The 27,943-nt window shown below is 30.4% G+C and overlaps 3 protein-coding genes across 3 annotated transcripts; all 3 read left to right on the top strand.

Annotated features, from left to right (window-relative positions):
- Positions 1-186: 186 nt before the first annotated feature.
- LOC147063817 (trypsin-7-like) lies at positions 187-4,019 on the top strand. The gene is made up of 6 exons (XM_085959079.1): positions 187-191; positions 284-315; positions 1,230-1,401; positions 2,426-2,576; positions 2,977-3,129; positions 3,870-4,019. The coding sequence occupies exons 1-6, from the start codon at positions 187-189 to the stop codon at positions 4,017-4,019; spliced, it is 663 nt and encodes a 220-aa protein (XP_085815205.1).
- A 7,685-nt stretch (positions 4,020-11,704) lies between these two features.
- LOC147063816 (trypsin-3-like) lies at positions 11,705-14,505 on the top strand. The gene is made up of 4 exons (XM_085959078.1): positions 11,705-11,715; positions 12,419-12,668; positions 13,512-13,664; positions 14,356-14,505. Exons 1-4 carry the CDS (start codon positions 11,705-11,707, stop codon positions 14,503-14,505), a joined length of 564 nt encoding a protein of 187 aa, XP_085815204.1.
- Positions 14,506-22,896: 8,391 nt separating this feature from the next.
- On the top strand, positions 22,897-27,943 carry LOC147063815 (trypsin-1-like). The gene is made up of 5 exons (XM_085959077.1): positions 22,897-22,900; positions 23,047-23,242; positions 24,975-25,224; positions 26,543-26,695; positions 27,794-27,943. The coding sequence occupies exons 1-5, from the start codon at positions 22,897-22,899 to the stop codon at positions 27,941-27,943; spliced, it is 753 nt and encodes a 250-aa protein (XP_085815203.1).

Below are 27,943 nucleotides of genomic sequence, written 5' to 3'. Positions count from 1 at the left end.
TTGGAAAATTTAATCAATTCAATTATATCAACTTTTTCTTAGAACACCTTTTACCGCATGATTTCTATGGTACTCACGATAACAAGAGACTCAATAGTCAAATATTAAAAATATATTAAGCAAACCTTTGCAACAACGTAGAGATTTTACAATATTATGAAACTGTTTATTATCAAATAGTAAGAAATGCAGTAAGACGTGCATTCTGAAAATTATTATTTATTAATATATATTTCTTAAACAATTTAATGTCAAAATATAAATATATTTGTCAAATATTCAGCCAGATACACGGTGTCGATTATGATTCAAAAGGTAAATTTGCAATAAAATGTAAAAAATATAATTAATTATACTCAAAACTTTGGAACAATTTAAGTACTATTTTTGAAACAACCAACACAATAATACTATGATCCATCTTAGCTAATTTGTAGAAACTAAGACGAGATAAGATCGAATTACTTTAATTTAATATTATATGAGGAACTATATTTTTATGAAATCAGTAATTATTATGAAATGCGGTTATTATGTACTTCGCCATTTTTGGCTTGATGCGTTTTATTAAATATACGTTTTTTCTGATGAGATATTTTGTAAAAATGGGTAGAAAAACAAATTGAAGAAGTTTAAAATTTTTAGAATACTTTTATTATTTTCAAATATGTTTACAAAATATATTAAATGGTTAACACAGAATAGCATAATATGTAATACAATTAATTATTGTCGTGTGTTTAATATTCTTGAAAGATAATAATTTTGCCTACGTCATTACTAAAATTTGTTAAAATCTTGAAGCAAGCTATAAATCATATTTGGTTATAACATATCCTTGATAACGTCGTAGTTCTAAGCGTAAGACGTTGGACTTTTTTCCGGAGGGTCCGGGTTCGATTCCCGATTAAGTCACAAAAATATATTTATCTGATTTTTTCAAAACCTGGGTGTTGTTCATTATTTTAATTCCATTACTAAATAGCTGTCATTGGGTATCATGGTATGCTAAAGCTTAAAAATAATATATAATAATATGGTTTATAGATTTTTTTTTAAATATTCCTGATTAATTATTTGTAGGTAAATATAATAAAATGATTTTTCGTTAATGCATTATTATTAGTATGGGTAATAAAAACGTGATAAATCAAAAATAAAAACTACTTGGTAACTATTTAAACCATACATTATCGTGTTCATAATTTTTGACAAAGGATTTCCATCAGCCAAGCATCAAGGCAGGAACACCTCGAAAATTGTAGGCGGACAAGATACTACCATCCAAAAGCATCCATACCAGGTGTACATCGAGGTTTCTAACGGTACACATTTATTCGATTGCGGAGGATCCATCATCAGCAAGAAATGGATTTTGACAGCAGCACATTGCTTGGTTAAGTAAGACAAAACAATATTTTTTTACTTTTTTATATATATATCTATGCGTCCTAATATTGACGTATTTTGTTCATGACGAATGAATTAAAGTTTAGTAGATTTTGTGGCTTCAAGCAAATGCTTTGCATACTCGAGATATCTCAAGGCAGTATACGAAGCTTGCGATTTAAAACAAATTATTGCCAATTTAAATTTTAAGTGATCTAGCCGAAAAATACGATTCGTGAAATTCTAGATAGTATTTTGATAATAATTTAGATTTTTAAGTGTTTTAATTATTTAATGTATTATTCTATGTTCGTATTAATTATTAAAATTTAGTTTGATAAAGTTTCTCTAATATTTTGAAAAGATTTTTGACGAACTGAAAAAATTGTAAAAATGGGACTTTACCAAAATCCTTGACTTTAAATGTGAAAAAGTTTTCTATTTTTGGTTTTTAGATCTTATGTTTATATTTATTAATTTTGAAAAACTTTAAAATGTAAATTATCCAAAAAAAAAACTACATTTTCTTCTATGTGTCCAAAATAGGTGGAGTATTCACCTTAAAACTCATTTAGTGCTGACACCGCGACTGGCCATTATATATAATTAACGTGCTATTTATATGTGGTAATTAAATATTAATTAACAGGTCAGCAGTGATTGTGATAATCAATAAATATCTAACAATATTGAGAAATACATTTACTTACTACAAACTTACAATTGAAAAAAACTTTTTAACATCAATTTATTTGACTGTCAACTGCTGATACTTTATTTCTCGTTTTTTGACTTAATCTTTTGTCGTTAGACACCTCTAGAATTTATTCTACTGATTATTTTAGTGTACTTACCGCACAAAATAGTGTTTTACTTCAGTAATAATAATACTGATAACGCTATTCAATTTTTAATTTTATTTCGTATATTTTTTCAGTAAAAAATCAGTTACCATCCGAGTTGGTAGTACCAATATGAATATAGGAGGTACTCAATACAAATCAAACAAATTAATACCTCATCCCAGTTATAACAGCCGAAGTAACGACTATGACATAGCTGTCATCCAGATGCCTAATGATATAGTTCTTAACAGTAACACTGTCAAAGCTGTCAAGTTGGCAGCTGATAATGAGGTTGTCGCTCCAGGAACGAATGTCATCGTGTCTGGATGGGGTGATACAAAGGTAATAATTTGACTCTATAATTTAGTTTTAAAACTCTTAATTGCACAGTGTTGCATTTTGGTGCAACAAACTGTGGTGTTCTTTATATTTTTTTATTTGAATAAAATTTGATTTAAAAACCTGCAATTTTGTACATGCTGAAAAAATAGTTATTGTTTAAAGAGGTGCAGCTGTTAATTTATTAATGAGTTGTCCATATACTCAGGCATTTATTCTATATTTAAATTTAGGAAACTTTACCAAAATATTTAATGAGTGGAAATTTAAAAATAATGTACTAAATTCTCTTTTCACTAAATGGAATGCTAACTAACAAGTAAATGATTTCTCAATATTTTTTTTTGAATTTGGAACTGGATATATTTTTAGTTTACTTAGTATCATTATTGTATGTCATTAGGAAGGTGGTTCAGGTTCGGAAACATTAAAAGAGGTCACAGTTCCTGTCGTGGACAGAGTCAAGTGTGCCAATAATTATCGGAAAATCTCAAAAACTATTACATCTCGCATGCTGTGCGCCGGTTATGATAAAGGAGGCAGGGACTCTTGTCAGGTTTGTTTAAAATCGAATATTTTTTTAAAAACATAATAAATAAAAAAATAAAATTATTACCTATATGTCGCGACAATTTTATTATAGGAGTTAAGTAAAATAACTAATAACGATCCCTATGCATAGATGACATATTTTCTAGAAATCAATAAGATGACAACGTCGGTTTCCGTGAAGAAAAAGAAGTTTAAAAATTTCAATTGACAATTTTCCGTAAATTTATTGGAAAAAAATATTTAACGTACCATGGTAAAAGGATGAAAAAATGCACGATATAAATATAGGTAATAATTAATAAATAAAAAATCATTCAAATAATTTAATGAGTGCTTTGTATGTTTCTAAATACACGCATCGCAGAAAAATATTAGTATATATTATTATTTGTATTTATTATTGAAAATGCAACACAATCTGCATCTTCATTAATATTATTCATGCAAGAAATCTGCTATGGATGCGACTCTCACAAATGCCTGCAATAACTCATTCCTTGTCAATTTGTGTTTATCTTGATAATCAGTACTATATTAACTTGGTATATGTTTATATTGCCTTATTAGTTGATGGGAGTATATCGTTATGCATTTTGTTTTATAATTATCCGAAAATCGGCTGAACAAACCACGAAGCCACATATTAAAATAAGTATATTAAGCTAACTCGTCAGTATAATAAGAAAGAATTTGTACGTACTTCGTACTTGTAATAATCTCACATGCTCTTTTCAATATCTACAGGGTGACTCAGGCGGACCTCTAGTACTATCCAGTGGAAGACAAGTGGGTGTAGTTTCTTTTGGTGAAGGTTGTGCCCGCCCAGGGTATCCAGGTGTGTATGCAAATGTAGGTGCCCTCAGACAATGGATTAGAAAAACTACTGGAGTTTAATACATTTATTATAATGAACCAATAAAAACTGAATGACCAACCAAATTCATTAATAAGTACGTGTTTATGAAATCAATTTTAGCTAAATATTTGAATATAATTTGTACATTTTTATTTTAATGTTATGTCAATTTTACCACTAAATTTAATTAAAATCAAATGCAAATATTTAAACATGTTGCTGTATTATTTATATGAATAACCTATACGCCACGCCTACTATATTCCAATGTTAATACTTCAACACATCAGCATAGACAATCACTCTTTGAATCTGGCATATATATGTACACTTAGTTGCAAGTATGCAGAGGTTTTACCAATTCCCCAGTAGTGAATTTCCGATAAAAATTGACTATAAGGGAATGATTTATCTATAAATTCAAGTCTAGTTCTATTGAACTATTGTCTCTGTGTCAGCATCATAAAGATAGTACTATTGTTAAGGGAATTTTGTTCTGTCTTCGGATACTAGCGAGCAGCACGTTGATTCTGCAGTAGTATTAGATTCAATTGTCTACATCTGACAGTTTGGCTCACAATTCTTACACGATTTGTCAAAATGAAAATAATTCAAAACAATACACACATATTTCAAACAAAATGAGATTTATTTACAACAAATACAAAAAAAATCGACGATACAAACAAACATACCTTGTATTCTATATTTATTTTTGTAGATGGTGTCACGAATAAAACTATCAAATAATTGACGCCATGGTACAATTTTAGTTCCACCCTGTGAAAACGGTAATATCGGTTATTATATTTCAAGCTGTCGGCGGCTGTTGTGGCGCAGTGCATATGCCACTAGCCTTTCATCTGGGGACTCCAGGTTCAGTTTCCTCTAAGGTCAGAATGTATATGTGATCTTCTCAAAGCCTGGTTATTTGTGATTTTCTCACTTATATTACGAAAAAAACTAATTTTTCACCACAATACTTTCATTGGGTGTCTTGGCCTAATGTATTGTTATAAAGAATATATTATATATACGAGTTCAATTATATACAAAAGATATGTAAACCTAAGGCGTTGACGTGCATGCTCATTTTACCATAATAACCTTTCCACGTCTCTTCAGAAACTCAAAATCCTTTAGTTGATCAAAGTACAAAAAGTTGGATAACTTTTCGAATTGGTTCTTTACCGCGATCAAGTAATTAAGTCAACTAAGTTTTATACTATTCTATTTGAGTCGTTTTTGCGGCCCGGGTTTCTCGTTTCCGCATCCTTAGGCACTATGTGCACTCACCAGAGGTAAATACACAATAACAACGAATATAGTAAAGTTAATTCTAACTAATATAATAAATTAATACAATAAAGTATGTACAAACTTAATCACCTACCTATTAAGTCAAGGATCACAATAAAAAATATTTAAAAATAAATTATGAATAGACAAACTGTTTGTAAAAAAAACTTCTATATTATCGTATTACTAATAATACACTCGATAAGTATAATATAAATCGTCAAAACCTACCTATAAAGATCATGTATTAGTAATTATCTAATATAAAAAAACAAAAAGAACAAAAAGAACAAAACGCTCCAACCACAGACATCGATTCGAAAATCAAATAGCCTATCAGAAATAACCCCGAAACCGGGTATGCTGAATTTCTTAGTCAATAAAAAAACATAATAACAAACAAGTCAACAAAGACAAGAACACGTAGCAACCAACCCACCCCGCCCACGAAGATCTCATACATGTACATAATATTATAACAAGAAACAAAAACCATTTTCTTATACGGCTGGTCACCGAGGAATATCACGACCATAACCCTCCAAAGAAAAATACAACCACGCTAACAAACCTTGCATCTATCCCACTAACCAAGTGTTACATATTAAACTGCAATAGAACACAATGGAAACGCTACAGAGGAAGACCCCATGCGAGATGGCAAGACGACATCACAAAAACAGCGGGCCCAATTTGGCTACAAATAGCCAATGACAGTGGAATTGTTTTCTTTGGAGGAGGCCTTCACCCGAAGAGGGGTTCTTACAAACCAAACAAACTAGTATCTTAACAATAAACATATTATTTAAGGTTAAAAATACAAAAATATATACTAATATAAACGTTACATAGCACTGTTTAATATACAAACATTATTTATTAGTATTATACACAAAATAAAAATCTTAATTTATTTATGTATTATACAAAAATATAAAAATAATATTAAAAATTAATATTATATAAACTAGATAATAAATAGATAATACAATCATAGATAGATATATATATATATATATATATATATATATATACATAATAGATATAATCATAGGTTATATATACATTAGATATATTCAATTCACTGACATTTACTTTTTGTTTGTAAGAAATAAAAAGGCTTTTTTATTTTTTTATTTTTATTATCTAATATATAAAAAGTCAATGTTTGTTTGTTCTTATTTTATGCGCTGCCGTTCATTCGATTGAAATAAAATTTTGTCAACTTATTGCTTGCACTAATTGCGCGAAGGTTATAGGCATAGTAACTTACAGTAGGTCTTATATATAAAAATGAATGTCTGTCTATCTGTCCCGTATGTGTTCTTATACCATTCATCCGATTGAGATGAAACTTTGGTGAGTTATTATGTGCATACCCGCGAAGGTTTTTGAATTATAAAAACCATCTTCTTCTTCTTCAATTCATCCGATTGCAATGAAATTTTGGTCAGGTGTTGTGCTCACGCCCGCAAAGGTTTCTGAATTGGTACAACCATTTTCATCTTTTTTTCTTCTATTCTATCTTCTTCTATTCTTATGCGTTCCTATGCCATTCATCCGATTGCGATGAAACTTTTGTCAGTTGTTGTGCGCACACCCGCGAAGGTTTCTAAATTAGTATTGTATAACATACAAAGTTTGTTGTTTGTTTGTTCCATCCAATTTTGAATTTTTTTACTACATATTAATACTATTAATAACGTTTGCAAATTTTCGATTCGATTTTAATTTAGTGTTCTTTTGTTTGAACTTTACTCCTAGAACTATTTTCACATTGCCATATTGTATTACACAGATATTTTAAAATTAAAATGATAATTACTTTTTTTTTTTTAATATATAAGATAAATGTATCCACGAAGCGACCCCGGGTGAAGCCGGGTATCTCAACTTGTAATCAATAAAAAAAACAACACTCAAGAGGTGTAAAATCTTTAATTCTCGGAACAATGACTACGTATTTAATCCTGTAGTACACTGTACATTGGTTTTCTGCACAAATTATAAAACTAATGAAGAGTTTGTTAGGGTATTGAAGCCAGTTATAATAATCGACAATAATAAATGTATTATAGATAGATACTACATAATATTACTATATTTAAAAAAGACAAACATTGATTCATTATTTTTAATCGATCTGTTTAGAAGGATGTTTCATTAGGGAAACTTTTATTTTATATATTTTTTTTATTTTCTCTTCTCTTTCTTTATACATTGCTGATCTTTTAGCGTTTACTTAGGGCAGTCTTTTGATTTTATATCACATCATCGACATATATAATATTATGTTTGTTATAAAAATAGGATTCGGTTATCGTCCCTTATACCTACGTTCTTATACGGCGGACATGCTTTCGATCGTTATATCTTATAAATAAACAACGCTGTATTTTACTCACCTTGTATTTTCTTGTGGCTTAACCAACCAATCATGGCGTCAACACCCCTTCATCAGCAAAATGCTCTATAGGCCCTTTCAGTTTATCACAGTATTTACCAGTAGCAGTATTCGTTACGGGAAACCCAAAACACACAGTTTTAGAGGCCTTTTTTCAAAATATATTTGCCTGTAAATATAAATATTTCCTACAAAGCGCTATTGAATGTTAAAAGTTCAGCTATAGCTGTTACCGAGGTATTAGTATTAATTACACTTTGAATTTTTACGTTGATCAGATGATGACAATATTATATATTATCCATCTTTTTAACTTATTGTAAATTTCTAACAAAGCGACTATCTTATGTGCTTCATCGAAAATTGCCATTGGTAATTTATTATTTCAATTACTTAACAACTCACCCTTAATGGTAGCCCACAAAACCTTCTTTAAATGGTATTCTTGGTCATTTGTTTTTACATTTGCATCATACCACTATATTTATTTGTAATACCATTTATTACATTATCTAGTGTAACAAAGTATAATAAATAAACATAGTACTAGATAATAGTGCAGAGCTTCCAAACTAGTGTGCACTAAATAGTTATTAACAGTGTCGTAAGGTATTTTTAAATATCTTCAACATTTCAATGACAGAAAAGGAAATGCTTTAAATTTAAAAATCGATAAAACCCTCGAAGCTCTTTTTAAAAATTTTTGGTGCGAAAAAATACAAACTTTTTTTTTAGGTACAAATTGCTATGTTCAATCTTTTCTTAAATAATCACTATCAAGAATTCAAACAATATACATACTTGCTTCAAAGGCTTCCCCACGTTCAATTATCATAAATTTGCATGATTAATAATTAAGGTTTGTAAAAACACACTGATTTTTTTAAATGTCAATGCAATAGTGATACCTAAGTGAATAATTGGTATTAGGGTACCATTAAGGTCCACCCCAAAGAAAAAAACAATTATTGCATTATTTTCGATCATTCAAACGTTAGTAAGTACGACACAACACACACAACTAATTAAGCACCCCAAGTCAACGCGGGTTTCATGATTATAATATTTTATTTTAAAATTCGGCACTATGTGATTGGATGCCATGCTATCTGCAACGAGGCAGCTGATTATGCCAGTGAATTAATAATATTATGCTTGTACAAAAACAGTACATCGCATGTGATTCTTTTTTTTAAGTTTGTAAGAATTCCTCAATGTGCATCGAAAATGTAATAATTAGAATAGTGTGCATTAACACGAAAATGTTGAGAATATTATAGGTACCTCACTTACAAGTTTTTTACATATTTAAAACACATATTTTAATTTTTTGTACTTTAGGTAATGTGTATTGTATTACAATAAAATTAACATTATACATTGTTGCTGCAATTAACCATAACTATTTAAGTTAGCATATTTCAAATTTATTAGCATTAGCAGTATAATGTTTCGGATATTAGTGGTTTTGGTATTTTTGAGTTGCGCTTATGGTAAGACATAATATTTAAATTTAAATCAAACCGTACCATTTAAAATGTTTGTGTGACTCTTAAGATCTCTTTTGGCATATTGTGATAATGTATATAATATTTTATGTTTAAAATAATGACTTTTATGGTTAGCTCTATTCTTGATTATTTTAAAGAAAACATATATTTTCTAAGCATACTGAAAATAAGCTGAATTTATCACTTTATTTTTTAAATATCTACCAGAATTGTATGCAGACAAATTTAATTCCACCGTTAGTTTCCAATGTTGTTTTTAAAATTAAATCAAATCACTTATATCCACTTTTCCTCGGAGTATCTTTTACCGTATGATTTTTATTGGGGAGTAAGGGTTAAATTTTCATGGTTCTCACGAAAAAGAACTTATTAGTCAGATTATTTAAAATATATTTAGCATACCCTTTGCAACAATGTTGTGATATTACAATATTATAAAACTCTTTATTATATACTTACTTAGAAACTTTAGAACCATTTAAATCATAAACAACAACAACTGTTATTTTTGAAACAACTAACACAATAATAATATTATGATAGATCTGTTAATTTGTAAAAATTAAGTAAAGATTGTATCAAAATATTTTTATAATATTATGTGAGGAACTATATTTTTATGAAATCATTAATTATTCTGAAATGCGTTTATTATGTACTTCGCCATTTTTGGGTTGACACCTTTTATTCAAAACCTATTTTTTTTCTAATGATATATTATGTAAAAATGTGTAGAATAAACAAATTGATGCAGTTGATAATTTTTATAACTCAGGTAGGTAATGCAATTAAATGTCGTGTTTTTAATATCCTTGCAAGATAATTTTTCCTACGTCGTCATTACTAAATATTTTATAAATGTTGACGCGAGCTATAAATCATGTTTGGTTATATCATTACTTTGACTCCGTCGTAGTCCATGGCGGAAGGCATTAAACTTTTATCTGGAGGCTCCCGGGCTCCATTCCCGATTAAGTCACTATAATATATTAATCTGAATTTCTCAAAACCTGGGAGCTTGTCATTGTTTTATTTATATTACTACACTACTGTCATTGGGTCTCATGGCATGCTGTAGTTTAAAAAGAATATATAATAACGTTTGTAGATTTTTTTTAAATATTCTTTATTAATTATTTGTAACTATAATAAAATGATTTTCGTTAATACAGTATCATTATTATGGGTAATAAAAACGTGAAAAATCAAAAATAAGAACTATTTAAACCATAAATTAGCTTGTACATAATTTTTGACAAAGGATTTCCATCAGCCAAGCATCATAGCAGAAGACACCACTTTTCGAAAATTGTAGGAGGACAAAATACTACCATCGAAAAGCATCCATACCTGGTGTACCTTGAGACTTCTAACGGTACTCATTATACCAATTGCGGAGGATCCATCATCAGCAAAAATTGGATTCTGACGGCAGCGCATTGCTTGACTGAGTAAGATAAAACAGTATTTTTACTTCATTAGTATAATATTTATATGCGTCCTTATATTGTCATATTTTATCCATGGCGTATAAATGAATCAAATTTTAGTAAATTTTCTGGCTTCAAGCAAATGATTTGCATACTCGAGACATATAACGGCAGTATACGAAGCTTGCAATTTAAAACAAATTATTATCATTTTATACTCTTTAGTAATTTACTTAAGGCGATACCTACCTACATACCTACGAGAGGCACCAGCGGAAAAATATGAAGTTTCGAATTTGAGACATGTTTTTGTTTACAATTGAAACTGTATGAATTAATAATGAATATGATATCTGAAAGGGTTAAAAAAAGATTAGCCTGATGCTAAGTCCCTCCGCTACACGGAAGTACATTGTAACGTGTATATGTCTGAGAGTGATTGTTTCTCCTATGGCCGGGCGGCTCTCAAAAAGATCAAAACTATTTATATTACTTATTCAAAGCAAATCAACAAAGAAACTTTTTCAATACAATATTCCTACCATTTCATCTAATTTGATGAATTATGTTATAAATTTATCATGTGATGTGCATCCTTTGAAAAAAAATTATAAATTATTGTATCTAAAATAAACTACAATAAAAATTGCATCAGTCGCCTAGAGATAGTCGTCTATTTATAAACGTTAATTTTGTCACTCGTGGCACGCAGCAGAGTCGCGTAGTGGAAGCGTGCTGTGCCCATAACCCAGAGGTCTGTGGAACGAAACCACGTTCTGCTAGTTGTTTTTTTTTCATCACCTTTCAAGACTATTAAAAGTCTAATAGGTACTGAAAGAAACCATAGGTCTCAGTTAAATTATTTCTTCTGTCAACTTTGAAGCGTTTAATACAACACAATAATGAAACCAGCAAATTTTACACACTAAAATTACGCATCAAACTGAAAATCTACCAAAGAAAGAATAATATAATTATTATATCGTTAGAAAAATACTTCAATAATTTCACAACTTATTTCCAGTTGTGAAATTTGCAGTTATTATACAGTAAAATCATCACTATTGCAGTTTCGTGCCATGGCGCAAAGGTAACGCGTTTGGCTGATAACCGAAAGGTCAGTGGTTTGAATCCACTCAAGTGCGATTTATTTTTTCCTGTAAAAATAAGAGCGGTCACCTAACTATCGCGCCCGATGATGCTTAACTTTGGTGATCGGAATAGATCGTTCGACCACTAGGCTGGTAACATTCTGCGTATCATTGGATTTTGTGCACACCATTTTAATATCACGGCCAGCGGTAAGACATATCTATTATGTCAACATATTTTTTATAATAAGTCAAAGATAACCTTACAAATGTAGAAAAATGTTATAAAACGTGAATTTGTCAAAGGATCCCATCGTATTATTACATAATTATATTTTATGATCATATTATTTATAATTAAATTTAGTTTATTAAGTTTTCTATGTTTTGTCTAAGATATTTTTGTCTAATTCATAGTTTTTATATTTATTTAAAAAAAATATCAATTTTATAAATATATAAATGTGTGTAACTTGAAATCATCAATAATTATAACTAATTTTTACATGAACTTTTCCGACTGTCCGCTGCTGATACCTTATTTCTAGTTTTAAGACTTATAATCTTTTTTGTAAGACAGCCCTGGGTTTTATTCTACTGAGACTTTTAGTATACCTATCACACGAAAAAGAGTTTTACTTCAGTAATAACGATATTAATTACGCTATTCAATATTAAATTGTATTTCGTATATTTTTTCAGTATTAAATCGGTTGTCGTCCTAGTGGGGAGCACAAATTTGAATAGCGGAGATACTTTCTACGAATCAGATAATTTTATAAGTCATCCAAGTTATAACAGCGAAACTTACGACTATGACATTGCTGTCATCCGGATTCCTAATGATATAGTTCTTAACAGTAACACTGTCAAAGCTGTGAAGTTGGCAGCTAATAATGAGATTGTCGCTCCAGGAACGAAAGTTATCGTGTCTGGATGGGGTAATACAAAGGTAATAATATATACTTCTTGATGAAATAAGAGTATATCGGTAGGTAATATACAAACTCTATAGTTTAGTTATAACCCTTAATTGCATGCAAACAGCTAACACAAACTGAACATAAACTAAATTTTAAACTTAAAAAGAACTGGTTTTAATAAATCAAATTAAATAAAACTATTTTGTAAATATTACTCTTAGAGGAAAGAGAAAAAAGATAAGTATTTTTAAGTAAGTAATCAAATAAAATTTCAAAATTTTCTTGACGGCTACATACAGAATCTGATAGAAATGAAACAAAAAAAATCAAAAAATAGAACAAAAAAATGATTTATTTTTTGCACAACTAATTATAGCGGAATCCCGGAAACCGTATAAATATAATAATATACTTGTATATTATCAAAGTTGATCAACCAAAGGTCGCACGGTGATTATACATATAACATATTTTATTGGTAATTGAAATTAATTATGCGTTTGGATTGTATGGAGAGTATTATCTCCAAATTCTAAAAGTTGTCCGTAAAAATATGTGACAAAAACAGATTAATTATTATGAGAAATTACTCTCATGAAAATTTTCACATACATTATCTTGGGTTGAAAACATTGATATTATTATTTGCAGAAAATGAGTTGTCCATTTACTCAGGCATTTTATTCTATATCTTGATTATGGAATCTTAACCGAAATAACTAATGAATGGAAATTTAAATATTGTACTAAATAGTATGTTTCTGTTCATAAAATGGAATCCTGACAATAAAATGGTTTCTCAATATTTTTTTTTTAATTGTGAAGAGATATTTTTAGTTTATGTACTTATTACCATTATTTTATGTCATTAGGAAAATGGTACTGGTTCGGAAACATTAAAAGAGGTCACAGTTCCCGTCGTGGACAAAGTCAAATGTGGTATTAAGTATCAAAAGGTCCCGATAACTATTACGCCTCGCATGCTGTGCGCCGGTTATGATAAAGGAGGCAGGGACTCTTGTCAGGTTTGTTTAAATAGAATATTTTTTTAAAAACATTAACAATAAAATTATTATTATACCACGCCATTTATAGGAGTTAGGTAAAATAACTAATTACTATCCCTATGCATAGATGACATATTTTCTAAAAATTAGTAAGATGGCAACGTCGGTTTTCGTGAAGAAAACTGTTGCATGTTTAAAAATTTTAATTTACAATTTTCCGTAAATTTATAGAAAAAAAATATTTGACGTACCATGGTAAAAGTATAAAAACTGCACGATATAAATATAATAATTAATAAATAAAAAATCATTCAAATAATTTAATGAGTGCTTTGTATGTTTTTAAATACACGCATCGCAGAAAAATATTAGTATATATTTGTATTTATTATTGAAATTGCAACAAAATCTGCATCTTCATTAATATTATTCATGAAAGAAATCTGCCGGCAATAACTTATTCCTTGTTGATTTGTATTTATCTTGATAACCAGTACTATATAAACTTGGTATATATTTATATTGCCTTCTTATTTAATAGGAGTTTATCGTTATGCATTGTGTTTTATAATTAACCGAAAATCGCCTGAACAAACCACGAAGCGACCTATAAAAATAAGTGTATTAAGCTAACTCGTCAGCATAATAAGAAAGTATTGTGTACCTACGCACGTGTAATAATCTCACATGCCCTTTTCAATATCTACAGGGTGACTCAGGCGGACCTCTAGTACTATCCAGTGGAAGACAAGTGGGTGTTGTTTCCTTTGGTGAAGGTTGTGCCCGCAAAGAGTATCCAGGTGTGTACGCAGATGTAGGTGCCCTCAGACAATGGATTAGAAAAACTACTGGAGTTTAATACAAGTATTATAATAAACCGATAAAAACTGAATGACTAACCAAATTCATTAATATGTACGTGTTTATGTCACGTATTTTAGCTAAATATTTGAATATAATTAATTTGTACATTTTTATTTTAATATTTATGTCAATTTTGTGTCCTTGGGCAATTGATTAGAAAAACGACTGGAGCTTATGTACATTTATAATGATAAACCAATTTTTGTCATAGTTTATCGATAAAAATTATTCATGTCATCTATTTTGGCTTAATATTTCAAAATAATTTGTATATTTTTATTTTAATGTTTATGTAAATTTTACCACTAAATTTAATTAAAATCAAATGCAAATATAATCATTTTGTTGTATTATTTATATGAATAACTACCTATACGCCTACTATTCTATTGTCCAATGTAAATACTTTAAGACATCAGCTAGACAACGACTCTTTGAAATTGGCATATAATGTATGTTTAGTGGCTAGTATGCAGAGATTTTACCAATTCACCAGTAGTGACTTTGCAATAGAAAATTGACTATAAGAGAATCATCCATCTATAAATTCAAGTCTAGTTCTATTGAAATATTGTACTTGTGACAGCATTATGAAGATACCATTGCGAGTGGAATTCTCTTCTGTCTTCTGATACTTGCGAGCAGCACTTTGATTCTGCAGTAGTATCAGATTAAATTATGTGCATCTGACGGTCCGGTTCCAATATTATGACTCCCTTGACGTTCAATTTTGGAAGCTAACACCTCAAAATTTGGTTCATAGTTTAAAGTTTTTAATTTTATGCAGATTTCCAATTTTTTTCAGGTAACAATTTCGATACGAGTTTATAATATATTTCATAATTGAGAATGTCGTAGAGTGAATACGAATTTTTTCATACAATGAAATCTGTCTGGGGATCCATTCCACGTTTTAGTTATCATGTTAAGATAATTTTCTTTGTTTTTCATAATTTTATCTCTGTAAGTTTTAAAGTTTAATTACGAAATATCAGATTTGTTAAATTCATAATAGTTAAATGTCAATTAATCGTCATTTTTAAGGATTATCACCTAGTGGTACCCGTGGCATAGGTTGCTGGGCGCTGCTTTAGTTGATCAATGTAAAAAAAAGTTGGACAAGTTTTCGAATTGGATTTATTCTTTACCGCGGTCAAAACGTATTTGTTTAGCCTTGACGATAATTAATATATTATATTTGCCACCATGTAAAATGTTTATTCTTTAAATTTTTTTAACTTCCACAATTAATACCAGTATATCCATAATTTCTCTCTTATGTGCTTATACTCACGGTAAAGAGGTACTTTCTCACAGTCATTTCATCCTATTTTCAGTGTAGGTTTGAGAGGTTAACTAAGAATAGATAGATAATATTTTATATCAAAATTGCACAGGTAATTTTTTTATTTAATTTTTCGTATCACTTACAACATTTAATAAATTACACCAATATAAACTATAAGCACTTAAACTAATTACTTTCGAAAAGATACGAAACCATCATATTATTATTTCCTTTGCTGCACTACGCAAAAACAAAGTAGCTATGTAATTTTATACCTGCTATCAACAGCTATTATATAAATAAGTCAGTACCTACATATAAATCGTTAATATTATGTACCTATTTATTCACACCATTTTTGTCGATTTTGAGTTGACAACACTGCCGTGAACACAATTTAATACTCTATGATAATATAGCGTCTTTTTTTCTGACTTCCCCATATCCATTTTTATATTACTTATGAGTTAAGGCGACTGTGTATTTTCAGCGATAAATAAATCCAGTTGATTTATTGAGTTATCGGCACTCATCATAATATTATGAAGCATTGATCACGACCTCTTTTTGTAGTAGCCAAGTAACAGGCAACCCTTTGCCATATTGGGTAAATATTTTTTTATTATTCTAGCAAATTTTTGGTGTGTTTTTCTCACACACCTGGTCAACCCGGCACGCAGGACATTCTCTAAACCCGAACCCCCAGGCTAGAGCCCTGTCAGCCCCTCCCTTTGTGGGGGCCATGGTCGTATGGGTGTGCGCAGAAAAATCAACCAAGGACTAGAAAATTGTTAATATATAAAATAAAACCCGGTAAAATAAGGAATTTCAAACATTTGCTACAGTTTGTTCCCGAAAATTAAAGATATTATTATTTTTGTTTAATTTAATAAAACGCATTTTTTTGTAGTACTTATTCCACTTTTAATCAATAAATTAAGACCGGTTTCTTCCACCTCAGAGGGACATTTTCATCTTTGAAACGTTGAAAATGTCCCTCTGAGTCGGACGAAACCGGTCCTAATTTATTGATTTAAAATGGAATAAGTACTACAAAAATAATGCGTTTTATTAAATTAAACAACAATACAATGCAGTTCCACCATGAATTGACAGTTAACAAAATAAAACATATTGTTATAACAATAATTGGTACTGTTCGGTTATCAGGAATACAGCGGAAAACACATTTTGAAAATACCCGATATACTGGATTATTTGTTAGTTTGGGTTAGTTTATTTTAGGTTAGGTTAGGTTAGGTTTGGATAGGCTAACCTAACAAATAATCCAGTTTATCGGCTATTTTCAAAATGTGTTTTCCGCTGTATTCCTGATAACTGAACAGTACCCAATAATTTGATAATAGATCAGAGTGAAGATCTTGTTGAGAACGACGATTCTGTTGAAGAAGTGGAGTAAATCATAAAAACCCTTCATGTTTTTGTGCTTGTATTATTGCATTGTAATAAATAAAAAATCCCTATGTCCACTAATGTAACCTCCTAAAATCCCAAATTCCGACGTTTAAAGTTAAGTCCCCTATTTTTATAATATTTTTTTACATAACTGATGAGCAATCTTATATGTTTTTTATTGCTAAAATTATATGCAATTAATAATTGACACACTATAATAATATATTGTATTTTTTATATTTTAATATCTGCATGCGATATTTCATGATCCAAACTAAATCTTAAAATGTGAATATTATCTGAACTTGGGCACCCATTTATATTATAATAATATCCATTAAACAGTAAACAATTAAATTATTATGAATACCATAAGACATTACTTTATTTTTCTTCGAAGTCAAAATATTTCAACGCGTGGTCAAAAACAATCTCGAGATTTTAGTTTTTAATCGAAATTTGCTATTTTGTAGACGACTTCATTTTATGTATGCTTCAATATTAAGTTATAAGATACAATATGCTCTAGAAAAACTACGGATATTGACTGATATTGAGTCCCAGTTTCATCATCTTTTATATTTAGCTAGTAGTAGCTAGTAGGTAAATAATATTTTGATAAATTATTTTTTATTATTCAACGAATAATTCACAAGATTTCAGAATGCAACATTATTTATTAAAAAAAAAACTATATATCTCAAATAAATATTATAATCCACTAGAAAAATCTATTTGTTTCTTTTTTTTTTTTCAAAAAGAATTTTTCTAGTAGTTAAATATTCTCTAAGATGTTTTCAAACTATATTTTATGTTCAATACTCAATGTTGCATTTTGAAATCTTGTGAAATAAAATTGAATAAAATAAGTTGAATAAAAAAATGTTTATTGAATTATCAGCAAGTGCAATTATATTATAACTAAAATTGAAGACATGCTGACAGCAGTTGTTAATACTTTTATTTAAAATACAAAAGCCGATTGACAAAAAAAAATAAATGAAAACCCTTCAGAGAGTATTGTAATTACTACACTTATTAATTTCGTCAAAATTAGATAGTAGGTAAATACATTTGATGGTGGAGCACGTGGGCGTGAATCTCATAGACGTCGGTTCGTTTCTCGCTGGACGTCGTATTTTTTTTAAAAAAGTTTTTTTCTAGTAGTTATATAATAATTCTCTGAGGTATTTTCAAATTATAAGTATAATTTGATTATTGGTAATTTCCCTTTAATGGCACGAAACCAGCTCTGATTCTATCGAATTATATGAAGTCTGAATTCTTTTTACAACGTTTTTATTAGGTCATATTCTTATTTGTCCGGTGGTTGTTTATCCAGTACAAATCTTGCAATCGATTTTTAACTAACTTCCCGACTAGCTAGACATTTGAAACTTTTAGAATATATCAGAACACGATGCCAATGCATTCTTTTAATATTTTTAGATATCTTTAAGTAGAATTGAATTCATTTTCAGTTAATTCTGTTTTGTATGAAAAGTTATTTCGACACCATTATTGGTTGCTAGGGGTCTGGGGTCCTAGAAACTAAATTATTGATATATACGTGCGTTACCCTAGAAATTATTATGTCTTTTATTTTGTTAACTGTCAATTCATGGTGGAACTGCATTGTATTGTTGTTTTTATTTAATAAAAACAACAAATCAATATGTAATATAAAAATTTCATTTCAGTATTATTTCTTAATTTTTTTTGATCGTTTAAGCTAGTCAAGTCAAGTTTATGATTCAACAGAAAATTTAAAAACGTTGTATATAAAATATTCTATGCGAAGAAAGACTGTGCGACTTGGAGTATGCAGACGACGCAGTCGTGTTTGACTCGACGATCGAAAGGTTGGAGGTGACCGTGAACGGGCTAGCTGCGAACTCGATGCGTGTGGGTCTTCATCTGAATGCCGCTAAGACCAAATCCATGTGCAGTGCTGCTTGCATCGACGCTGACACTCCTCTGCGGGTTTCTGGTCTGCCCGTCGAGCTGGTGTCCAGATTCAAATACTTGGGTGCCACGGTTGCCGATGATGGTGGTATTTCTAGTGAGCTTGGAATCCGCATGGGTGTGGCGGGCTCTGCGTTCAACCAACTTGGAGTCACCTGGAGGTCAAGGCTGTATTCTGTGAGGACCAAATGTCGTTTGTTTAACGCGTGCGTGATACCTGTGCTCCTGTATGGCTGTGAGACATGGCATCTTACTAAGCTTCTAGAGTCCCGGCTTTTGAGTTTTGAGAACCGATGTCTCCGCAGAATCTTAGGGGTACATTGGTACGACTGCGTTGCAAACACCCGAGTTCGTGAGCAGACACAACAGCCTTCGGTGATTGAAGTTATCACGAAGAGGCGAATTACGTGGCTGGGACATGTATTCCGGATGCCACCAAAGAGTGCGGCACTTCGAACCCTTGTGGCACAGCCTCAAGGGTTCCGTCGCCGTGGCTGGCCCTTCCTCACCCTGTAGCGATGCTACAAAAGCGACCTACGTGCTGCAGGTCTGACATGGCGGGAGGCACAGGAGTTGGCAATGGACAGAGGGAAGTGGCGCCAACTTGTGCTTGCCCTATGCCCCAATGTTGGGACGTGACAGGGTGAAAGAAGAAAGAAGAAGTATATACAAAGTTATTTTTATCTTGTAATTATTTATATATTTTATTATACATACAGGTACATATTATACTGTTTATATTATTATATACTTGGAATACTCAATACACGCTCAATTATTATATGTGCACTAATCTTGTACTTTTAATTATTGTTTTTCCTTTAAAAGAGTATATTCAAGGTAATCCTGATAATTGTACATGGTGCGACTGCAATCTATGTTGGTTAAATACATGTTATGTATGTCTAGGGTACCAAATAGCCACAAGGCCATCCTCACTTGATCGACGAGTAAGTTTCATGGTATCTAATTATAGGATTACGTCGCAGCAAAGAACCGGTGACTAGTATGAATGAAAGAAACTACGTGAGACTTTCATTCAGCAGTATATCCACCCCGATGTTTTGTTACGTTAAGCAGTAGGATATAAAAATCTTGCACTTTAGTTAGTATCAAATATTTTTTTCTGAGCCGTCTATAATTACCCATAAGCAGACATTTCAGCGCTATAACAATAATAAAAAATGTAATTTAAGATAAGTTATATGTATAATTAATTATATTTAAATATTCTAGTTTCTCTCACCTAATTCAAAAAAAATAAGATTATTTTTAAACTGTTTTTTTTTTACTTTTATTTTTTTTACTGTGGAGGATATGGCGCTATAAATTTAATACAATTCGACCCTAGTTTTAGAATTGTTTCTTAAGAATCTATATTGATAATTTTGATTTTAAAAATAGCAATATGACATGATCATAACAATCATGTATCTCCGTAAGTAATATATACAATATAAGGTTTTTTTTTATTTCATCACAGAATTAGGTGTACATAAACTTACCAGATTATCGTAAGGGTAAGGCGTGATAATTGGGTAGAAATCAAGAGTCAATCCGATATCAGCCGTGGTATATGCACACCTGGCTAATTAAATAATTAATAGACAATAAATATATTAAATAAAAATAGTCTGTTTGCATCTGGGTAGTTCAATTCTTAAAATCGAACATATCACTATCGCAGTTTATTTTCACGGTGCCTCTATTAGATAGCATTACTGAACCAGTGATTTCTAATCATAATTATGATTCCAAATAAGTTTTAAAATATTTTGATAAAAGTACAACTTATAATTTTGTACAATTGAGGACGCAAACAATTAAAACCAATTAAATATTTATGTGAATTAATAATAAAATAGTGCTGTATTAATTTGGTTACATATTTGTGAGAATATTAATTGAACAATTTTAGTCACAATAATTAATTGACCGATAAGTAAAGAGAAAAAAATCTTAAAGCTTTTACTCTTAACGAACTTTGTATATATCAAGATTTGGCTTGCTTTCAAAACGTTTGCAATGTGATATAAAATACAAATAAAATACGTAGAAGCACACCAAGTAAACTATTTTAAAAACTTATAAAACAGCATCCACCTAACTCATCACATGTATCTATGTGGAATATATCAATATCCGAAGCGATTTGATTGACCACAGTTATTACCCTTCCTATTGAAATTGCCAACGGTAGGTTAACTCAGCGCCTTGGTAGAACAAACATCGGTTAAGATTCACTGCTTCGATTATAATGCTAGCATATTATTTTTAATTTTTTTTTTAATATCTATCATTATCACTTTGCTAGTAATACATGTAATTTTATTTTAAATACTTCACCTATCACAATAATTGATAATACTTTTGTAGTAATGGAGAAACATCTTTTAGTTGTCAGTTCCAATAACTATATAAGCTCGTCTTTATTTCAATTTCTAAGTCAAAGCAGTACAATGTTTCGAGTATTAGTGGTTTTTGCTCTGTTGAGTTGCGCTTATGGTAAACAAATATCATCAATATAATTATTATCTTATAGTATATTATATTCTATAATATAATTATATTTGCTTATATTCCGATAAATTATCAATTTGTTTATTTTTAATTTCGCCTATAAAAACTGTTTTTTATTATTATTTAATATTACTGAATATACACAATAATTAAAAATATCAGATTTGAATTAATAAAAATAGGTATATATTTTTAAAACTGTGAGTCGAATCACACTCGATGCAATTTTTTCTAACATTTTTCAAAATGATATTATATTTTCATTAATTGGAATTTGTTATTCTTGAATCAAGTAAATATTCAGTACCTATTTAATAACAATAATAACAAAGTAATATCTATTTACAAGTATAAGGACTTCGTTAATGTAATTGGTTAATATCAGATGTCACATATTAATCATGTTAGTACCGATTACGTTACCTTAATTAATTTCAAAGTCGGTCGCCCTTCCATTGGCGGAATTTAAAATCCCCGGATATTATACCTGTTAAAATAAATTTTCGCATAATTCATAGATCGGTCGGTAGCAAGCACAATCATCCAGATAGTGAAAGCTATGAATTCGACTCCCACTCTGTCAAACTTTTTCAAATATTTTTTTTCAATAGGTGTATTGCTAAAGTTTTTCAAAATGACCTATATTTTATATATTGTATTAGTCAAATTCTTTTCTACTGTTTGTTATCATATTTTTTAATCTATTTCGTTTACATTTGAGATGGAAATTGTCTAAATGCCAAATTATCGGAATTCACGAACTTCGTCTTAATTTATAAAATTGAAAATAAATAATATTAAATTTCACCATATTATCTCACCATTATAAAGTATATCTAAATATACTAAGTATATAAATAGTTTTAACAATGTTGTTAAGCCGAGTGAAACCGAGTCTAATGGTGTGAAATTTAAAATTCTTAATATGTTCTAATAATACCAGAATGTTCATTTACAATATTATTATGTACATACTTCCGCAGAAAAATGATCACAGATCAAAACTATGTTTTAATACATTCCAATAATATATGCCATGAATATTTTTTAATAAAGACAGTCAAATTCACTTTGTCATTTTATTCTGCAATGTCATCAACCTATTTTGAAAAAAATATATTCTGTAATATAACAGATAGATATATATATGAATATAAACTATAATGCATACTCGTATTCTCCAGTATTCTTAAATACATGAGTAAATTTTGAGAACACAATTACCTATTAATAATTGCCATCTCAGTGAAGTAAGATAGTAACCTAATGATATTACAAGAAAATTAATTAAATGTAAACCATTTTAACCTTTAGTTGCTTTTATAAATCTAATATGTTTTTTAAAAGGATTTCCATCAGCCAAGCATCATAAAGGAAGAAACCACACAATATCTTCAAAGATTGTAGGCGGACAAGAAACAACTATCGAAAAGCATCCATACCAGGTGTCTCTCATTACCGACGACGGTACAAGCAACTACCTTTGTGGAGGATCCATCATCAGCAAGAGATGGATTCTGTCAGCGGCGCATTGCTTTGCAAAGTAAGATGAATTTATATACTTATCTCTTTTATATTATTAATGCGCATATTTTCATTGCATATGATTTCTTTTTATTATTTTGCACATGTATATATAAATTTAAAAAAATATGGTTATTTTATCGGATTAAGATTAACTCTTGGTAATTTTTCGAATGCCAAAATATATCTGAAACATCAGTTAACTGTTGTTTGTAACTTATAATAAATAACTACGTAAGTACAGAAAAAATATATATAAAATATAGGAATCGTCATAATATTATGGCAATATAAAACAAATGCCAAAAAGGGGATATTTTTTAGATATTTAAAAAGAAAATAATATAATTATTAATTCTGTTACATTTTCTGCAGTAAAACAGATGAAAAGTTTAATCGCATTATGTAATTACTATTCAGAGACAGTTGGAGCTGCAAAAAATATATCAATATATCCTCTGAAAGTTGTTATAATGTTTGCCATATTTTTTTCTTATTTATCGTTCTCGTTTTTATTTTTACAATGGTAATTCTGATTGTTTATCTAAAAATATATATCGCCGCCTAATTAACTCTATAATATCCAGAACTATTCTATAGAACAACAGATATACAACATCCACCACAGGATCAATAACACGGAAATCTAATCTCTGCAATCACTCTTGCCAGGAATATAAAATATCCCACGAACTCACACAAATAATAACAGGCGACGTTGTACTGAGAGCCTATCTAAAAAGATTTAAATTGAGGGACTATATAAATGCTGTCCTTGTGATGGCTACATATCTCAAACTGTGTGGCATGTCATCCCTAGATCAATACTAGAAAAAAAGCGATGGTATATCTTAACAACATAATCATGAAATTGACTTCACGAAGCACTGAACAATAAAACAACACGAAAAAAGTACATAAAATATTTAATTCTGACGACAAAGAAAATTATAGACATAAATGAAAGAATATAATTAACTTCACAGTTCACCTAAAAACTGTAATCAAGATTTTTTTTCAATATCACCATAAATGCGAACATGTAAATGACTCGATGTAATTAACTTTTTCAATTTTGCTGCGGCCACTAACATCATTTTCAATATTTAATTTAATTAACTGGGCTAACGTTAAATATGCGATATTGCAAATGAGTCATGACCAAGTACCAAAAACCATTTTAATTATAGCACGGTTGAAAAATTTTGGTCGAAGTTATATGTTGATCAAGAATCAAGTCAATTCAAAGAATTGCAACAATTGCTTTATTAAAATTGTCGATTTTTCCTACTACTGTATACTGTGAAAGATCATTCAGTGTAATGCACTTCATAAAAAAACAAATATTGAAGCCAGTTGACAGATGTACACTTAGAAGCAGCCATACGGCTCGCATTGGAAAAAAGGGAGTATTGAGGAATTTCCAATTGCATTATTTTTAAATAAATCGATATGTACTAAAATGTTCAAATGTAAATAAAATGTAATAATGGACTTAAATAAATAAATTGATATATTTTTTTAGCCAATATAATTTAGCTTTAATTTTTTCAATCACAACAAAAGTGAAATTTGGTGCGGCCACCAGACATTGCCATAAAACTGTGAGTGTCAATTGTGCCGCCACAGCTAAATTTCACGTGAGAACCACTGTTATAGAATATAGGAAACAACGTGAAAGTCTCATCTTAATAGTAATGATGTATTTCTTCATACTAATACCTACTTTAATATTTAATTACTTTTTGTAGCATCAAATCGATCACCATCCGAACTGGTAGCGCTGATTTGTTCACCGGAGGTACTACATATATTACAAACACTTTCAAAGTTCACTCCAAATACGACAAGAACACACATGACTTTGATGTAGCTGTCGTTTATGCTCCTAAAGATATGGTTATTGACGGTAAAACTGTCAAAATTGCCACTTTGCCTGCTGCCGGAGAGACTGTTGCTCCAGGAACGGATGTCATCGTATCTGGATGGGGTACTACATCGGTAAGAAAAATATTAACGTCTATTTCATTAGCTGATTGAGACAATTTAAATCACAACAATTATTTTTGCAAATTGCTAGCATGCTTAATAAGACAATAAAGTTATAATAGCTATGATCGTATATGCCTAAAAAGCGGAGACGTTATCTCGAAAACAATAATATATGTACTTGTGGATAAATTTAGTAGGGGGTTGAAAACGAGGTAAGTCAAAAAATTTGTGACTAGATGGAACGCGGAGGGGAAATACAGGATGCCAACCATATCTTCTTTGAATGTCTGAGTATGTGCTCCGAACGGGAGGAGATGCTCAGATCGGTCCAACCAGCTGTTGAGCCCATCGGGCCATCCAACTTGGTTGCTACAAAGGCCAATTATTATCTTGCATTTTAAAAAATTGCGGCGTCTTACTGCGGGCGTGAAGATCTCTTCACATAATATTTGCTGTCCGTATGATTAGCTTCGTTTTCTTTGTTATATATACCTTAAATTTATTTTCTTTTTCGTAATTTACATGTGCTTTTCTCTTCCTGGTACCTTGCATTAGAGTAAATTCTTTAAACTCAGTCAGAGCTCACATTGAGCGTAGCAACCTCAGTCTTGGGTATTTTCTCCCAGGGCATTCCCAGACGAATTGAAATAGATGTTTCACATCACGACTGTAGGCTCCCGTGATACGTTCGATTAAGACCGAGTGTAGTGCGGAGCGGGTTTTGGTTTGGGGGACTAACTTCAATGACTAGATGAAACTACCGATTACTGCCATGTGAAGCTTGTATCTAATTTTAAAGCGGCCAATAAATACAGTAACAGATGGAGGGAGTCGTTAGAAGAAGCAGGATTGACACATTTCCATGATGATAATGATGATGATGATAATGATGAAATAGTTTGAGTCAAAATTATCTTAAGGACTTTTATTAATTTTTAGTACAATTAATATATTATCTTGCTATCAAATAAATCCTTACAAATTAAGGCTCTAAGGTTAGCTTTTTTGCGTTATAATTGTTTATTATGCAATAGCCACAATATTCAATACTTTTTAGATTCAGAGAAAATAATATTCCATAGTTACATCTTAATTTAAAATATATCTGGGAGTTTTTAGTCGTTAAGTAAATTCACCTTTTAGGTACCTACCAACATTCAATAAATCGAGTATTAATAATGTGTTGTTGTAACAAGTATAAAGAAGGCTACAATACCATGCTAACAACGTTACAGTCAATAATGGATTATGTCAAGGCTTCCATTACAACTCCGCAATGACTTATCCTTAAACATATTTAATTTTTTCTTGTATTACATATTTTTAGGAGGGTGGCCAAACTTCATATAAATTACGTGACGTCACTGTCAAAACGATAGACAATACAAAGTGTGGCACTGCTTATAAAAATGTCAATCAGCCAATCACAAATAATATGATCTGCGCTGGAACTGATAATGGAGGAAAGGATTCATGCCAGGTTGATATGAAATTTTAATACCTTGTATATTATTTAATCCCAAGTAGTCAATATCAAAATAATATGTACATGCAGTACACATTCTGGTTGAAATCACATCATAGGATGGCAGTAGAGAAGTATCCACCGATGTATATCGCACAACCCATATGTAATGTGTGATGAAAAACACCCTGTATATGGACATACACGGACGCAATCACGCGTAAAATCTTTGAAGAGCGTGATTAGGTCATTCCAGTCATTAGGTCTAAGTCATTAGGTCAAAGAGATTCCCGATGAGAAACTGCTACCTAGGGGCAAGTTGGCTTTTGCAGTTTGGAGGACAATAATTATTCGAATACGAACCAAAGTAAAAAATAATACGAGGAAGTAGGGATAGTCCGTTGATCCTTCAAACTGCAAACGTGGCGCCGAGAAAACTGCAGAACATTTTTTGATAGTATATCCATTCATTCCAACCACCTGTACTACCAATGATATTATATGTAAGGCCAATGGCATGGCCATCACGCTGGCCAAAGCATGGTTTGGAATAGTCTAGGGGTATATCTTAGATTAGAAGAAGAGTGTGAAATATTCATAAATAACCATTATATTATGCAGGTTGTAGTGAAAGCGGCCTTATTCATGATTGTCAACAAGCGTTCATTTTTTAAATTATGAGTGGGAAATAAAGTCGTAGATTTTTAGAACAAAAAAAACATATCGTCGACTTATAGTCAATCCATTAAAAATATGATATGATACAAACCAAGGTGGATATCAATCATAAGTATAAGACTTGGATATCATCCAGAAGTAAGATGATTGGTCGTCATCAAACATTTTTCAAGAATATAGTCCACGCAGGGTGGCAAAGCGCAGCTTAGAGAGTAGATGAAGACAGTCGATGAATAACAATAATTTGTTACAGTGGAACCGGCAAATTATAATACACACAATAGTCTCGAGTTTGAATCTGTTCTATGGCTGAAACTTCTCCGGGAAAGGCATATCTGTTGCATGAGTGAAAAATACATTTTTACTCATTTAAATCATCAGCATAATCCAAAAATATATTATATAAATGTAATATTTTATTTTTAATACCTATAGGGTGACTCTGGAGGACCGCTCGTACTCGCTAGTGGAAAACAAGTGGGCATAGTTTCCTTCGGTCAAGGTTGTGCTCGCAAAGACTACCCAGGTGTATATTCTAACATAGCTGCCCTCAGGGATTGGATTAAGCAGAATACTGGAGTCTAA

This window comes from Rhyacophila brunnea, unplaced genomic scaffold (genome assembly GCF_057557595.1).
Source record: "Rhyacophila brunnea isolate RB1 unplaced genomic scaffold, BYU_Rbru_1.0 scaffold_8, whole genome shotgun sequence".
In the NCBI taxonomy this organism is placed as follows: domain Eukaryota; kingdom Metazoa; phylum Arthropoda; class Insecta; order Trichoptera; family Rhyacophilidae; genus Rhyacophila; species Rhyacophila brunnea.
Note: the sequence above shows the minus strand (reverse complement) of the source record. Positions and strands in the feature narration are given on the sequence as shown.